The 17,854-nt window shown below is 47.4% G+C and overlaps 1 protein-coding gene across 1 annotated transcript; it reads left to right on the top strand.

Annotated features, from left to right (window-relative positions):
* The first annotated feature begins 3,912 nt into the window (after window positions 1–3,912).
* LOC100769530 (methyl-CpG-binding domain protein 6-like) lies at window positions 3,913–7,140 on the top strand. The gene is given in 8 exon segments (XM_035449959.1): window positions 3,913–4,145; window positions 4,148–5,528; window positions 5,530–5,889; window positions 5,891–5,943; window positions 5,946–6,037; window positions 6,040–6,085; window positions 6,088–6,518; window positions 6,520–7,140. Coding segments are annotated over 8 exon segments (2,940 nt in total). The 5' UTR covers window positions 3,913–4,024; the 3' UTR covers window positions 6,976–7,140.
* The last annotated feature ends 10,714 nt before the right edge of the window (window positions 7,141–17,854 follow it).

The following is a 17,854-nucleotide window of genomic DNA, read 5'->3' as shown; positions in this document are numbered from 1 at the left end:
GTGAAGTCTCTGGCTGGAGTTATTGGCACTGTGGGTTCTGGAAGAGGGTAAAAGGTAAGGTTTGACTTGCAAATTGGGTGAAGGTGCTTCTGGGAATATGGGGTACACCATATCAATCTTTAGACTGCATGTATTAGAGTTGCTCATGCAACTCAACCTCCAATGCAAGACAGAATCTTTTTTTTTTTTTTTTTGAAACAGGATTTGCCCTGGCTGTCCTGGAACTCACTAGGTAGACCAGGCTGGCCTTGAACTCACAGAGATCCGCTTGCCTCTGTCTCCCAAATGCTGGGATTAAAGGCATGGGCCTCCACCACCCTGCCAGGAGAGTTTTCTTCATGAACTTTCCTTTCTGTCAGTTCCTTGATGGTACCAATTTTCAGGGTACAATCAATTATCCTTTCAATTGATTGTGGATGAAAAAACTGGGGTTCTTCCCAGAAGAAACCCATTGTAGCAAAAGCTGAAATTACATGACTGGGTATGTGTGCTGCTCTTTCGATCACTTGCATGGGATTTGGTTGCACATTTTTTTTTTTTTTTTACAGTCCAGGGTATACTGGAGATTCCAAGGGGATGAAGGAGTTGAACGAAAGTTGCTGACCCTAAGTGGGCATGCACATGCAGAGTGATGAGGTCACCTGCTGGTCCTGTGTGTCATGGTCATCGTGGTGGGTCCCTCTCCCCACCAGTCAAAGGACTAGGCTTGTGTGCGCTACTTAACTCCTAGCAGTTACTTGCAGAGTATTTCAACCTCATAGCAGCTCCCTGGCCTCAGAAGTTTCCTTTGTCCTTAAAGGAAACTTTAACTTTGACTCAGGTCAAAGATGAATATGTAGCCAAGGCACTTTTTAGGCTGGACACAGATGGCCATCAGTTTGTACTTACAAAAGCAAACACAGTTGAATGTAATGGCACATTAATCCCAGAGGCAGGACAATTAGGAGTTTAAGGCCACTCTCTACAAATCAAGCTCAAGGCCAGTCTGGGCTATTTGATACTTTTACCTCAAAAATCAACAAACAGGGCAATCACAGTGGAGAAAGAGCTTACATGTTCTGGGATTGGAGGGAGGGTAGTTAAAAAATGTCTTTTAGGTTTTTCTGGTGCTTTCCATGAACACACTTCCCCTTACTATTGGGTATATTGTGTTTCGTTTTGTTTGGCAGGATTGGGGTTCGAAACCTAAGCCTTGAACATGTGGCCAAGCACTCTGCCACTGAGTCACATCCATGCTATCCTGTGAATTTTCAAAGCACTCCCGACTCAGGAAAAAAAAAGTGTTAGGGTCAGGTAGATTGCTTGGAGTTCTTTTTTATTAAGCCACAGAAAGCTATCAAAAGCAAGTGATTGCATGGGTCAAAGGTATGTTAATACTTAAGCTAGAAGTCAATATATTTTCTCATTTAGATTCTAAAAATCTCACTTTCCCCCTTGAAATAGGATTTTCAATTTTTTGAGACAGGGTTTCTCTGTGTAGTTTTGGAGCCTGCCCTGGAACTCACTCTTAGACCAGGATGACTTCAAACTCAACAGAGATTCACCTGCCTCTACCTCCTGAGTGCTGGGATTAAAGGCATGCATTACCACTCCATTCAGGAGTAATGCACAGTTACATCTGAATTATCTTTTTGTTTTGTTTTTGTGTTTTGAGACAGGGTTACTTTATGTAGCCCTGGCTGTCCTGGAACTAGATTTGTAGACCAGGCTGGCCTTGAACTCACAGAGATCTGCCTGCTTCTGCCTCCCTAGTGCTGGAATTAAAGACGTGTGCCACCACAGCCTGGCTACATCTGAATTATCTTAGAGTATATTTGAAGAAGCATATTTGTGTGCGTGCGTGCGTGCGTGCGTGCGTGCGTGCGTGCGTGCGTGCGTGCGTGCGTGTGTGTGTGTATGTGTGTGAACATTTGGGGTTTTTTATTGTTTTTATTTTGTGGTGCTTGGGGATGGAACCAGATATAGTGGCATGTCTACTAAATCCCAGCAATTGGAAGGATAAGGCAAAATGATTGCCACGAGTTTGGAGCCAGCCTTGCCTATGTGACAAGAGCCTATCTCCTTAAAAAACCACTTCCAGAGGGAGGAAGGTTTGTAGGAGTCAGAAGGGTCAAGGACATGACAAGGAAACCCATAGAATCAACTAACCAGGGCTCATAGGAGCTCAGACAACCAGGGATCATGCATGGGACTGACCTAGGCTCTCTACATATATGTGACACTTGTGTAGTGTAGGTGGAATTTACCCCTCCTAGCAGCCATTTCTCAAATAACCAACACAAAGACTCAATATTAATTGTAAATGCTCAACCAATAGCTCAGGCTTGTTATTAGCAAACTCTTACATTTAAATTAACCCATATTTATTTCTTTTTGCTTTTTTTGAGACAGGGTTTCTCTGAACCTTGGAGCTTGTCCTGGAACTTTCTCTGTTGACCAGGCTGGCCTTAAATTCACAGAGATCTGCCTGCCTCTGCCTCCTGAGGGCTGGGATTAAAGGCGTGTGCCACCACCACCTGACAACCCATATTTTTTATCTACTCTCTGCCATTTGGCTTGGTACCTTCTCTCAGTATGACATGCCCATCTTGTTTCTGTCTCCGCTGATGACTCCAGACTCCACCCTTCTTCCTCCCAGTATTCTCCTAGTTTGGCTCTCCTGCTCAATCTCTTTCTGCCCAGCTACTGGCCAGTCAGCTTCTTTATTTAACCAGTCATAGTGACATGTATTCACATAGTGTAAAGGAATATTCCACAGCAGTGTGCCTTGATCTACTTGTTGGACTTCTAACAATGGGAGCAGGGGCTGTCCTTAACACTTTAACTGGCTCTTGAGAACCTAATCCTCACACTAGTTACCTTGCCCACCCTTAATACAAGGGGAGGTGTTTAGTCTTACCGCAACTTGATATGCCATGGTTTATTGTTAACCATGGGAAGCCTGCCCCTTTCTGAACAGAAACAGGAGGAGGGGATTGGGGGTGGAGAGAGGGGAAACCGGTTGGGATGTAAAGTAAATAAAAATTTTAAAAAGCACTAAAAAATTTTTTTTTAAACCCACTGTTGGGTCTGGGGTCATGCAATGATGGGGGACAGACCACCAAAGTCTATTAAACCAGAAGCAAGCTTTATTCCAGGAAAAGAAAAGAAAAAATCTCCGCAGGGCGCAAAAGCTTAACACCTATAGCTGTGACCACAGCCAGAGTTCGGGCTTCAAAAACTGTGACAAATTGGGCATTTTTTGTTTGTTTTGTGGTTGTTTTTTTTCCGTTTTTTTTTTTTTTCCAAGACAGGGTTTCTCTGTTTTGTTTTGGAAGCTGTCCTGGAACCGGCTTTGTAGACCAGGCTGGCCTGAACTCGCAGAGATCTGCCTGCCTTTGCCTCCCTAGTGCTGGAATTAAAAAGGCGTGTGCCACCAATGCCCAGCTGAATTGGGTGGTTTTTGAACTCTCCTTTTTATAGTAAGAAGCAAACATTAGTCATGAACGAAAGATTTTTTTGCAATCTTGAGGTAAAACTGAGTTACAAATTGCTTCTTATGCCAGGTGGTGGTGGCACACTCATTTAATTCCAGCACTCGGGAGGAAGAGAGGCAGGCGGATCTCTGTGAGTTCGAGACCAGCCTGGTCTACAAGAGTGTGTCCCAGGACAGCCTCCAAAGCCACAGAGAAACCCTGTCTTGAAAAAAACAAACAAAATTTTGCTTTTTACAATTATTCATTAATAGGGTTTTTCAGTTAAATTAGTGTTCGTATTTAGTCCATCATTTCTCTCTGGCACTTTCTGATGGTATTTACTGAAACTCTGCACCCCCTAGATACTGCCAGTTTTGTGTAGCTGGGAAGAGTATGGAACAATGCACAACCAAAAGTCATGTACATCTCATCATTTAAAAGTTAACTCAGGAGGGCGGGGCCAGCCGAGCCATGGGCCGTGGTGTGGGCTAAGCTGGTGCCCCTGGCTTTAGACTGGATCCCACAATGTTTGCAGAGATGTTCAGGCACACCGGAGCTGTTTACACGCAATGAATGGGGGCAATGAGAGCAGTGGAGCAGACAGAGCTGGGGGTCCTGTGGCCACATCTGTCCCCATCGGTTGGCAGCGCTGTGTGCGAAAAGATGCTGTGTTCTATATCAGCCCAAGTGGACAGAGCTGTCTTCCTTGGAGCAAACCCGGAGCTATCTCCTCAGCGATGGGACCTGCAAGTGTGGTCTGGAGTGTCCACTCAATGTCCTCAAGGTTTTCAACTTTGACCCTTTGGCTTCGGTGACCCAGGGTGGGGCTGGGGTGGGGCCCGCATCAGAGGAGGACATGACCAAGCTGTGCTACCACAGGCGGAAAGCTGTTGCCATGGCAACTCTGTACCGCAGCATGGAGACCACCTGCTTACACTCTTCTCCTGGAGAGGGAGCAAGCCCCCAAATGTTCCACACTGTGTCCCCAGGGCCCCCCTCTGTCCGCCCTCCTTGTCGAGTTCCTCTTATAACTCCTCTTAATGGGGGTCCTGGCTCCCTGCCCCCAAAACCACCTTCAGCTCCGCAGTCCTTGCTCCCTCTAACAGGTCCTGCAGGGCTCTTCCCACCACCAGGATTTCCTGATCCAGTTCCCTCTGGGGGCAGCAGCAGCCCTTGTTTCCTCCCAAGAGGCAATGCTCCCTCTCCAGCCCCACCTCCTCCACCTGCTATCAGCCTCAATGCTCCCTCATACAACTGGAGAGCGTCTCTCCTATCCAACCTGGTGCCCTTTGACCTGGGCTCTCCTCCAGCCCCTCATGCCTCCTCCTCGCCACCTTCAGACCCTCCTCTCTTCCACTGTAGTGATGCCTTAACACCGCCTCCCCTGCCCCCAAGCAATAATCTCCCTGCTCCCTCTGGTCCCTCTGGTTCTGCCACTCAGCCACCAGTGTCTTCAGCCACTGTGTACCTGCCCTTGGTCCTGGGATCCTTGGGGGAGGGACCTGGGGCATCCCCATTCCTTGCTAGCAGCCTACTCTCTGCAGCGGCCAAGGCACAGCACCCCCTGCTGCCTCTTCCCAGCACTTTACAGGGCCGAAGGCCCGTTGCCCAGGCACCCTCAGCTTCCCACTCATCACCTCGGCCCTCTCAGCAGCGTCCTCGCCGGCCCCCAACTGTCTTGCTATTGCTAGAAGGGGGAGGCCCTCAGACCCCTAGGCGGAGCCGTCCTCGGGCCCCTGCTCCTGTCCCCCAGGCCTTTCGTCTCCCAGAGCCATCCCAACCTATTCTCCCTTCTGTGCTGTCCCTGCTGGGACTCCCCACCCCTGACCCTTCCTACTCTGATGGAAGCTTTAACCTTTTGGGGTCAGATACACACCTTCCTCCTCCCCCAACCCTCTCCTCAAGGAGCCCTATGCAGCCCAGGCACCCCATTCAGCCCTCTCTGCCTGGGACCACCAGTGGCAGCCTCAGCAGTGTGCCAGGTGCCCCTGCCCCACCAGCTGCCTCCAAAGCCCCTGTAGTCCCCAGTCCTGTGCTTCAAAGCCCATCTGATGGGCTGGGGATGGGGGCAGGCTGGTGGGGAGGCTTTCCCTTTCCCCAGGCCTGAGCAGGGCGCTGGCTTCCCAGGGATGCTGGGGGCCTTGCCTCTTCCTCTGGGTCTGGGACAGCCTCCACCTTCTCCATTACTTAGCCACAGTTTATTTGGTGTGCTGGCTGGGGGAGGACAGCTTCTCCCTGAGCCCCTGCTGCCCCCACCAGGGGGACCTGGCCCTCCCTTAGCCCCAGGCAAGCCCAAAGGGCCTTCGCTTTTGGTGGCTTCTTTGTTTTCACCATCCCCTTCAGACCTCCTCCCCGCTCCTTCTGCACCCCCTAGCAATCTTCTTGCTTCTTTTCTGCCCCTGTTGGCCCTGGGCCCCACAGCTGGGAACGGGGATCCCCAGAGGGGTTGGGGGTCCAAGTGGAGAGCCATTTTAAGGTTTGGGAGACCTGTCCCCTTTTTATTCCCCCCACTCTCAGCCCCCCCTACCCTCATAGCTTTAAATTCTGCGCTGCTGGCTGCCAGCCTGGATCCCTCTTCGGGGACACCCCCCCCCAGCCCTGTGTCCTAAGTGGCCCCCAACCTGGACCACCAGTGTCACCATGGCAACTACTGACCCGGGGGCCTCCACTCTGGGCAAGGCCCCCTCCAACTCAGGGAGAACCCCCCAACTTCTCAGTCCTCTGCTGAGTGCCAGCCTGCTGGGTGATCTGTCTTCACTGACCAGCAGCCCTGGATTCCTCCCCAGCCTGCTGAAGCCTCCTGGCCCTCTTCTTTCCAGCCAGTTAGGATTGCAGCTCCTCCGGGGGGGGGGAGCGCCTCCCTCTTTGTCAGAGACTTCTAGTTCCCTAGCCTGCCTGCTACAGAGTCTCCAGATCCCTCCAGAGCAGCCAGATGCCCTCCGTCTGCCCCCTGAGAGCCCCACCTCAGCCCTCGAACCGGAGCCTGTCCGGCCTCCCCTCAGTGCCTAAGTCCCACCCCATGGCTCTCCTGACCCCCCCAGTCCTGAGCTGCTCACTGGGAGGGGGGTCAGGGAAATGGGGCCGGAGAGGAGGAGGGGGACTTAGGGGCATTAATGGTGAGACCAGGCCAGACAGAGGCCGAAAGCCTGGCAGCGGCTGAGAGCCTAGCCGACTGGTCCTCAAGTGGGGGATTCGTGGTGGCTTCAATGGACAAATGGAACGGTCCCCAAGAAGGACCCACCACTGGCAGCATAATGGGGAGCCAGCTGAAGGGGGTGCTGATCCCAAGGATCCACCCCTTCTTGGGCCCCATTCTGAGGACCTTAAGGTGGCCCCGGGGACAGTCAGAAAGTCTCGTCGTGGCTGGAGGAGAAAATACAACCCTGCCCGGAACAGCAGTAGCTCCCGCCAGGACGTTACCTTGGAACCCAGCCATACAACCAGAGCGGCTGTCCCTCTGCCTCCCCGGGCCCGACCTGGACGTCCTGCCAAAAATAAGAGGAGGAAACTGGCCCCATAGCAGCCATACCTGAAGCTGGATCTGACCCTGACTGGGGAGAGCTGAGTGCTGAGTCTTGGGAGTCCCTGCCAGCCACGTGCACCTGTGGACAGTGGGTGGGGGCACTACTCCACACTCAGAGCACAAATGCAACCCCTTCCCCTACAAATCCCATCCTGAGACATTGCAGGGGGTATGGAAGCTCCCCCCTCCCCCCCAAAGCATGTCACTGAAGAGGCCTTGGGGGGTGGTATATGGCCCTCTCCCCATCAGGCGCTAAGGGGTTCACCCCTTCCCCAGGTCTTTTATTTGTTTATTTTTGCACAAATGACTCTTTTATATTTAATTCGACTTCATTGCTTCCCTTCTTAGAGCCAGCAGGCTCAGTTTACAAACCGTTGAGCTAGTGTTGGCTGCTGCCTCCTTCCCAGTGAAAGGTACAAAGCAAAAAGCGCCATGCATCCTCTAGCACCCTCTAGCACCCTCTGCCTCTGGCTCAGGTTGCTCAAAGCACAGACCCCTCTGACCCCTGACCCTTGACCCCAGGATTGAAACACACAGCCTCATTTCAAAGTGTAGCCAGGTTCCCTCCGCTTTCCTCTGGGATGTAGGAAGGGGTAAGGGGGCACGGAGGACCTTTTGGATCTCTCCTCCCATACACACTACACTGCCCCTTCTCCCCATCAAAACGCTCAGAGACGTGGTGATGATGATGCGACTGACGATTATGCAACGTGGTCCAACCGGAGCGGCCAGCACGACCAGCTGTCCAGGGGCTGCCTCCTGCCATTTTTTGTAAAGACAAGACCCTTGGGAGTTTTAATTCTGTTTTGTATTGCCCTGTAGGGCTTCCACTGCTTTTCTATGGGAGACACTCTTAATTTAACAGATGAGAATATTTTGAAACTCTGAAAAAAAAGTTAACTCTTGTCAATTTGCTGGTCATGAGTGGCCGGGGGTTATCTAAAAAAAACAAAACAAAACAAACAAACAAAAAAACTGACCCTCAGTTTGCAGAGGGACCCTCAGTTTGCAGAGAGCCATTTCAGCTCTGTGAGGCTGATAGAGCTATAGGTGGTAAAGCAAGGGAACTATTGTTAATAGTTAATCCTTAAGTTGCTGAGAAGGCTGTTGACAGTATTCTCTCATTCTCCTAGGCTTACAACTTTATATTTTTACATTCCTATTTTTGGGACCTACATTTTTATATTCTTATTTTTGGACTCTTCACCCACTTCCATTCAAATCAATAGTGATGGAGCGTTGGCCCTTCTGTGTTCAGCACTGTTTGCTCTGTTTGAGGTACACCTTGAAATACAGGGTAGCAATCATGGTTTAATGCAAAGACTGACAATTGGGGTTAGAAGACCTCTTGTCTCTGACCTTTGGGCCAGACACCTCTGAGCTTCAGTGTCCTCATTTGCAAGATAGAGATGGGTACAAACAGTGATAACTTCATGGATGGGTGATTGTGAGGATTAAATAAGATGCAAAAAGAGGCTCCTTGCAAATGCTAAAATGCCATTGGTAGTTCTCAGTAAAGGTAGAGATGGGGTCATTCTGTATCGTGGGAAAGAATTGATGCTGAAGCACCAAGTGGGAAATCCCAGTTCACTCCAGGGGATGCTTGAGTTGCCCACTTTGAGCAGTGAAGTGGGAGCTGGAAACAGTGGTTAGAACCACATTGACTCAGGCCTTGAATACCAGGTCACCTGGTCAAGGAAAAGCCAGAAGGAAGCAAAATGAATCTGGAGGTAAGTGAGTAGTTGCATTAGAATGAAAAGAGCCTGGTAGTAAAGAGCACGGTTAGAGAGTGCTGTTGTATAAGGGAAGGACAGGGACTTGATTGGAGAGGTGAGCCTGAGTTGCAAAGGAGCTGCTGGCTGGAAGAGCCCATAGTCAGAAGACAGCAGTCCACATCCCAGTTGAACACAGGGTAAGGGAAAATGGATTTCAAATGCCTCTGAGGTTTTCAGCCAGCTGTGACAGAATTTTGATTATGGAGCCTGTAATGTTAAAAGATACATTACAGACCGATACATCTGTTGGAAATTTGCTTTAAATCACTTGACTGTGAAATCAGAAGCAGGCTGAAGCTGTACCTGTGGTTATCAGTTTTGAGGTTGAAACCTGGCCTCATACCTTTGAGAATGTGTGCCAAGAGTAAAGAGAATGGAAGCCTGGGAAATAAATGTTCTTTTCTAACGAACTGGAAGGAAGAAGCATCAAGTTTTTTTTTGTTTGTTTTTGTTTGTTTTTGTTGTTGTTGTTGTTTTTTCGAGACAGGGTTTCTCTGTGTAGCTTTGGAGGCTGTCCTGGCACTCGCTCTGGAGACCAGGCTGGCCTCGAACTCACAGAGATCTGCCTGCCTCTGCCTCCCGAGTGCTGGGATTAAAGGTGTGCACCACCAATGCCCGGCTAAGTTTTTACACCTTTATGCATACATGGCTTATCCTATTTCTTCCTTCCTTCCTTCCTTCCTTCCTTTTTTTTTTTTTTTGGTTTTTTTTCCGAGACAGGGTTTCTCTGTGGCGTTGGAGGCTGTCCTGGGACACACTCTTGTAGTTCAGGCTGGTCTCAAACTCACAGAGATCTGCCTGCCTCTGCCCCCCAAGTGCTGGGATTAAAGGTGTGTGCTACCACTGCCTGGTGGCTCCTGCTTCTTAAAGAATGGCTAGTACTGAGAACAGCAGTAGGGAAAGGACAATGGTTGAAGCACAGAAGATGATGAGTTGCTTAGCCTCATTTACCCATGTCTCCTGTAAAATGAGGCTAATCATAGTACAGTCATCTTTCTGTGCCCACAGGGAACTGGTTCTAGTACCCCTCAACAAATGGCAAAAGCTACAGGTGCTCAAATCCCTCATATAAAATGTCCTCTGAGCATCCTCCTCCTCTATACTTCAAGTTACCTATATGTTACTTATAATGTCTAATAAAGTGGAAATACCATGTAGGAAATAATTATCATAGTGGCAAGGGAAAATCTGTGTATATTCAGAACAGTTGCATGTTTTGTCATTTTATTTTATTTATTATTTGACAGTTCTATACATTTATGAAATAAATTTTAGTCATATTTGATCTTCAGTTTGTTGAATCCATGGTACAGAACTCATGGATACAAGGCCAATTGTACTTACCACCTCAGAATTACTGTTAGACGGCAAGGTTTTGTATTCGTAAAGTGCTTAGAATAGGGCCTAGGCATAGCAAGTTCTTGTTTTCTGGTCTTGGGAATTAGGTTAGAAGAAGTTAAGTTTAAATCAGTAGGTACCAGTGCACAGGAATATGTGACAGGAAGCTACTGCTGAATGATGTCCATCTGCCAGTAGTTTGGTGGTATGGACTAGATTAGAAAATCCAGAGGTAGAGACCTTCTGGCCACTCCTCTTGTTCATTCATTTTTTTCTTGTCATGCTTCCTGCATTTGAGGAAAGCTCCCTACCACTGAGCTATGCCATCACCCATAGATCACTTGTTGTTTAATCCAATGTTATAGTCTTCTGATGAAAAGACTTTGCAGAGGAAAGTTCTTATATCCTGAAGGTCCTCTAGGCTTTAGTACTCTTCCTCATGCTAGTGATGTTACATCAGATGGGTGGACCCAAAAGCATTCTGAGTTGTGTAGATGCAAGCTTACCTCAGCAGGCTTGTCCTTCTCTCCTTGACTGCTCCAGTCTTGGATCCATGCATCTAAGCACAAAATCCTACTTTCATATGGCCTTAACAGTCTCCTTCCTTGTGTTCTGATTAATTAACCTATTAATTGTCCTTCCCAGGACTTCAACTTGGCCCCCATTCTTCCCAGAATGTTTAGCTTTACATTTTATTTGCATAAATTTCCCTTCAACATGCTCATGTTCTCAGGGCCAAGAACATAATGAAGATGTTCAGTTGCCAGAGAAAATAGAAATTACTTGGAATAAAACAATGTTGCAGTCTGCTGGTTTACACACTACCAATGAGATACAACAACCCAAGAGGGAGTGCTATGCTAAGACTGCTATTTCTCTAAAAGTCTGTGACTCTGCAGGTGATTCCAGGAATATGGGGGCTTTACCTTAGCACCCAGTCCTTCTGATAACAAACTTGTTAAATTACTCTTACCTGGTAGCCTATGTCATAGCTTTGAACTGTCATTTCTAGGTGGACAGGCCTTTTGTGTGTTGCTTAGAGGACATCATTATTGGATGTCTCACCATTCAGAAGAATCCAACATATTTTCCAGGCCCATCTGCACATATCCCTTGCCAAAGCCACCATCTCCATTCTCTCAGTTGCCAAGGGTCAAGATGCCCGCTTTAGCCAGTTATCAACCCCCTCTTCTAGTTTTCCATTTGTCAAAGTCTGGGTACTCATACCCCCCTTCTCCCTGCTGCACTCACTGGCTCTCAAAATGCAGCCCATGATTTTCTAGATCTGATCAGTACCTACATTTTGTGACTTCTCCCAAATGTTCCCAACATATTGGGAACCAGAGGCTCACACATGCTCTGTAAGTGGTATGCCGTTGAATAGCAGCTACAAACCTCATAAATCAAGGGTTTTGTCTTTTTTCTGATATGGTATCTTGCTATGTTGTCCATGCTGGTCTTGAATCCCTGGACTCAAGTAGACCTCTCATCTCAGATTTCTGAGTAGCTGGAACTATACACAGATGTCTGCCCTGAACCCTGCTTTCATGTAGCCTTGGCTGACTTCATAATATATAGTCAGCTCAAGCTGACCCTGAACTTACATAGTCCTCTTGCCTCAGCCTGTCAGCTCTGGGATTACAGAAGTGAGCTTCTGTTTTTTATTTTGTTTTGTTTTTTTAATTAAAAAATCTTTTTTCATACAATATATTTTGATCATGTTCTTTCCCTCACCCCCAACTCCTCCCAGATCCTCCCTACCCACCCAATTTTATATATGCTTTCCTGTGTGTGCTCTCAAAAAAAAGAAAAAAAACCAAGAAAACAAAAAAAAAAAAACAAAGAAAAAATCAGGAAGATTAAAATATTAAAACAAAGCAACATTGTTGTTTTGAGATAGGGTCTCACTATGTAACTCTGACTCATCTCTAACTCACAGTCATCTACCTGTTTCATCCTCTCAAGTGCTGGGATTACAGGTTGTTTATGGGCTTAAATGGCCTTTCTAATTCTAAATTCAGTCAGTTGTTAAAGAGTCTAGCTCAGGGCAGGTGAGATGGCTCAGTGCTGTCAAGCCCGCTGATCTGAGTTTGATACCTGGGGCCTGCATAGTGGAAGGGAAGAACTGGTTCCCACAAGTTGTCCTCTGGTCTCCACCTCTGTGCTATGACATGTACATGTACACGTAATAAATAAATGTAATTAAATTTTTTCATAAAAGAGCCCAGTTGAAATCTCTATCTTACCCCAAGCTTCTGCTCGACAAATCTCATGGCCAGAGATACCTCCTGAGCCCACCTTTGTCCCGAGAGTGAAGAAACCAAGCCTCATCCAGGTACATTTCTATCAGTGCCCACAAAAAGATTAACATGCTGGAGCTGCTCCCCCAAAACCTAACCACTTGAGGAGCAGCCAAAACCCAAACCGGTTTGTTGTGGGTTGAAGTTTTACGCTTAGAATCCTGGAAAAGGCAACCCTTGCAGCTAGCTACCTGTGTATGTTTCTGTGAGATGGCCTTGTGTTTGGTGGTAGTGAAAGTGAACAGCTTGTTGGGTAGTAGATCAGAAGAAAATCCATTTTAGTACTGACAGCTTCCTTTCATTCCTCTTTCAAGATCGAATCTGGGACACCTTGATCCATGAACTATGCCGCACAGCTTCCTGGCTGCTTGTTGGCATCCAGGCTTCTTATGGTAACTCATGGCAATATTATGCTCAAAAATGCAATTCAGTACACCCAGATCTGCCTAAGGTCACCCGTTGCCACAACTACACAATTAACTTCAAGATCTATTATGAATGTATTCTGTGCAAATACAAGAAAGACCTTTCCAGATTTTTTCCCAATTATTTTGTCATTCCACCTTCCAGTAGTTGTTTGTTTTCTTTTTCTGGTACTGGGAACTGAACTAAGGGACTCATCTGTGCCAGGCAAATATTACACAGCACCCATGCCTGAGTCATATCACTAGCCAGCCCTCTTTTCTTTTCTTTTCTTTTCTTTTCTTTTTCTTTTTGGTTTTTTGAGACAGGGTTTCTCTGTGGCTTTGGAGGTTGTCCTGCTTTGTAGACCAGGCTGGTCTCAAACTCACAGAGATCCGCCTGCCTCTGCCTCCCGAGTGCTAGAATTAAAGGAGTGCGCCACCACCACCCGGTGCCAGCAAGTTTTCTATACTAGTCTTCAGCTAGCTTTGTAGCTTAGACAGGCCTTGAACTGTGGCAGGACCAAGTAGATCTTTAGTAAGTCTATAGAACTGTCTGACTTAAAGAGTCAATCTCACTATTTCTGTGTTCTCTTTCTCCATTATATCTCCTAATTTGAGCTGGCCTGACCCTGCTGCTGCCTGGGGTTCCTCAGAACCCACAGGAAATTGCTTTGAGCACAGAGTAAGGAGTTGGAGCTATTATTGAGGTGTCGTGATTGAATTTTGTTTGTGGTATGGTGCCCTCTTCCTCACCAGGATTGGCTGCTACACCAGATCGTTGAACACTGAACATTTTATCTGTGCCAGATGGCAAGGGCCTCTGGTCTTGCCATTATTTCGGAAGAATGGAACCCCCATTGTGCCCCATGTGAGACCATTTGCCAAATATGTGCAGGAGAAATTATAGAGCAGTGTTTAACAGGACAGCAGGGATCAGCCATGGGGATGCAATGAAGACTCAGCAAGGATTATTTTGCCAGTAAACAAAAGGAAAATCTTTAAGGTTTTCCTGGAGCATATTTATGTGAGCTAAATCCTTTACTGGCAAGAAGTTCTAAAGAACTGTATTTCTGTAAGGCTTTAAATATTGGAGTTAAAAGCGTTTTTTTGACTTGTTATTAATGGTGATTGCTCTTTTTTAGAATTTTATTTTCATTAGTGTTTTGCCATGGGTTTCAGGTCCCCTGGAACTGGAGTTATAGACAGTTGTGAGGGGCCTTGTAGGCGCTGGGAATTGAACCCGGATCCTCTTGAAAAGCAGTCAATGCTCTTAACTGCTGAGTCATCTCTCCAGTCCTTTGGTGATTGTTCTTAACAAAGAGTTCTTTGGCGAATCATACAATATAACCCTCGACAATACTTGAAGCCCTTTGGATCCACCTTGGGTCTTAACTTTGACTATGTAGTTTTAATATGTTGAATGAAACAAGGAAATTATGTTTCTTGGGAGGAGGAGGGGTGACAACATGAGACAATTCTCATAAAAGAGTAAGTTGTAAAGGCAGTGCCTCACAGTGAGGCTGCTTCCAGCCTGTTACACTTCCCACGTGTGTGAAGAGCTAGCCTGCTTCATGAATTCCAGCTGCTCATGGTTTTGAGTGAAGCTGTCTGCACCATGTCATTATTCAGAAAAATAAATACTTTCATCTGACTTTATAGTTCCTTTATTCAAGTACTCCGGCAGACTCCCTATCTCTGGGAGCTATTGAGGGTATGGATAGGACTCAACATTGGATTAGTGTATTCCTGTGAATACCACAGAAAATGACCACAACCTATGGCTTAGAGCAGCACGGATGTGTTATCTTAGAGGTCATGAGTCTAGGATGAGTTGTCTAGATTATGATCAAGGTGTTGACAGGATCTTCCTTCTGGAAATTCCATTTGTTTGTCTTTTCCACTTCCTAGAGGCCTTCCACAGTCCCTGGTTCATGGCTTCTTTAAAGACAAACATCTTTTTTCCTTCCTGACACTTCTACAGACTCTCATAATGACACTGGGTTCACTTAGAGAATTCTTCTTTGTGTGTGTGTGTGTGTGTGTGTGTGTGTGTGTGTGTGTGTGTGTGTGTGTGTGTGAGTTGTAGCACGTACGCATATGTACTTGGAAGCCAGTGGCAAACCCTCCATTTCATTCCCAAGAGGTGTCCACCTTGGTTTTTTTTTTTTTGTGATAGTTTCTTGTGTGGTTGTAGGGATTTCTAATTAGGATAGGCTAGCTAACCAGCAAGTTACTGTGTTCTTCCTTTTACCACCTCCCCAGGACTGGGGTTACAAGTGCACACTGCCTTGCCCAGCTTTTTCTGTGGCTGCTAGGACCAAATTCAGCTCACTGTGCTTACATGATTAGTATTTTACAAACTGAGCCCTCTCTTCAGCCCATTATTATCATTATTTTGGGGAGTCACTTCTCTTCTATCTTGTGGGTCCCAGGATTCAGGTTGTCAGGCTTGGTGACAAGCACCCTTATCTGCTGACCTACCTGGCTGGGCCCTGACCTTGAACTCTATGTAGCCAAGGCAGGACCATGAGCTCCTGGGCCTGTTTCTGCCTTCCAAATACTGGGGATTCCAGGCACGCACCATTATGATCTTCCAAAAAATCTTATTTTAAAGTAAGTTGGTTCACAGATTAGCACCGTCAGTTCCCCTTTGCCATGTTTGTCAGCTTGTTTTGTTTGTTTGTTTGTTTGTTTGTTTGTTTTTCAACAGAGTTTCACTGTGTAGCCCTAGCTGGCCTGAAACTCATTAGGTAGAGGAGGCTGACTTCAGACTCATAGACATCCTCCTGCTTCTGCCTTCCAAGAGCTGAAATTACATGTGTATACCACCACACCCTTCTCATTGCTTGTTTGAGACAGGACTTTCTGTTTGTAGCCCCAGGCTAGTGTCAAATCTACAGTGTCACCCCAGCTAGTTTCATGTTGTTGCTCTTCCTGCCTTATCCCCCCCCCCCCAATACTTGGATTACAGGCATGTACCACCGTGCATAGCTATTCCCTTTTGCCATGTAAGGTGACCTAATCACAAGTTTTGTGAATTGGAGCATGGATGTCTTGAGGGGTCCAGTTTTTGGCCTGCTACAAATAATGCTTATCTTTATCAATGTACCATTACTGATACTGTAATAAGCAGGATATATTATTGTGACATTTTTCCAATTGCTTCTCATTTTATTGAAGGATGGAGTATTTGGAACACTGAGGCTAGATGTGACTGTGGGTATATATGGGATAGGGCAAGTTTCCCCAGCTAACTGCTTTCATTCCTTCTCTCCTGGGCTCCAGCATATCTGCAGCTTCAAACAAAGTCCAGCCTGTCAGAGGGTCATGGCACATTTGTGACTTCACTGGGAGGACTGATGTGCAGTGGGTAGCCCTGTCACCTGCCCTTCTGTAAAGGTCTGGTTATTTTTTCTACTCAGCTTTAGACATGGAAAATGCTCCTGTTGTCCACTTTCTTGGTGGCTATGTGATAACTACTTCTGGCAAATCATCAGGCCCTATTGCTGGTGTGTGTGTGTGTGTGTGTGTGTGTGTGTGTGTGTGTGTGTGTGTGTACATGTGATAGTCAGAGGAGCATATTGGGTGTTCTTTATTGCTCTCCATCTTATGTTTTTGAGACATGGTCTCTTCCTGAATCCGGAGCTGATCTCTACCCCCAGCTCCAGGCTGGTAGCCAGCCAACCTGAAGGGACCAGCTCCCCTATTCGGCAGCCATAACAGCCGAACACGTGCTTGCCATAACCTTGCCTTGGTCACTTAGAGGTCAGATGCCTGCCTCATGGCAAGGAACCAATCAGAAGTTAGCTGGTGGCACTATGCTTTACGACCCTGGGTGTGCTTTACGGACAAGCGCACGGCAATGACGCACAAAGCATAGCAACCACCCTGGGAGGGCCTATGGGCCATAACAACCAATTGGCCAATCAACACAGGACAAGCCCTCCAAGCCTGGAGGCACACCAATCGTGAGCCTGTGCGTACCCCTAGACACTCCCCTTACGCTGTCCTATAAGATCTCTCAGGAGGCCCTAGGAGCTGTCTTTTGCTAGCCATCCGCCATGGCGGGTGGGTGAAAGACCCGAGCTAACATGGGGTTAGCTCGTTAAATTACAATAAAGCCTCATGCAGTTTGCAGCAAGCTCTCGAATCCGCCTGATGATTGGGGTGACCGCGGTCGTGGCCTGGGACCCTGGATACCTGAGTTTTCCGGGGGTCTAACAAACTTACCCCACAGTGTTGGGGTTATAGGCACACATAGTCAGACACAGCTTTTACATAGGTGCTGGTGGTCTGAACTTGGGGGGTCTTCGTGTGTGCCCCGCAAGCATTCTTTCCAACTGAACTATCCCCCAGCCCCACCTTTTTTTTTTTAAAGCCCATTTCTCCCCAGTAAGATCCTGTACTATCCAAATAACTGATACACACTTCTCTAACTGGCCTGTGATCCCACTGCCTTATCCCAGGCTATCCTACAGCCTCAGCATCTGTCCCTTCCCCTACCCAAGCCCTAACTCCAGCCAGTTGAGACCAGTTGCTATTTCAAGGCAGGATCTCTCACTGGGTAGCTCTGGCTGGCCTTGTTCTATAGACCTTTCTGCCCTCCTGGGCTCTGCTGTGCCCTCTGCTGGACCCCCGTTGCCTAGTGGAGCTACTAAGGTTGGCCTTGAACTTGTGGAGATCCACCTGTCTCTGCCTCCCAAATACTGTTATGTACCACCACATCTGGCCTAGCTGAGACCACTTATAAACTCCCCAAAGTATTGCTGTTTTCAGCCTTTCCACCCTCTCTTCTACTGCCCTCTCTTCTGCCTAGAAATAAACACTCTTTTCTTCTCTTACCCCTGAAGATGCCACTTGTCCCTTAAACCTCCAGGAAGTTACCACAGATAGATTCTGCCAGCATGCCCAGTCCCGGGGGGGTCCAGCAGAGGGCACAGCAGAGCCCAGGAGGGCAGAAAGGCAGACTCTAGGCCAGGCAGGATGAGGCAAGAAGTACACTCCTGAGCCCAGTCAGGCCTGGCCTAAATGATGACTATGAATACACCCTGGTCCTCAT

The sequence above is a fragment of the Cricetulus griseus genome, chromosome X, assembly GCF_003668045.3.
Source record: "Cricetulus griseus strain 17A/GY chromosome X, alternate assembly CriGri-PICRH-1.0, whole genome shotgun sequence".
In the NCBI taxonomy this organism is placed as follows: domain Eukaryota; kingdom Metazoa; phylum Chordata; class Mammalia; order Rodentia; family Cricetidae; genus Cricetulus; species Cricetulus griseus.
This window is presented reverse-complemented; position numbering and strand designations above follow the sequence as displayed.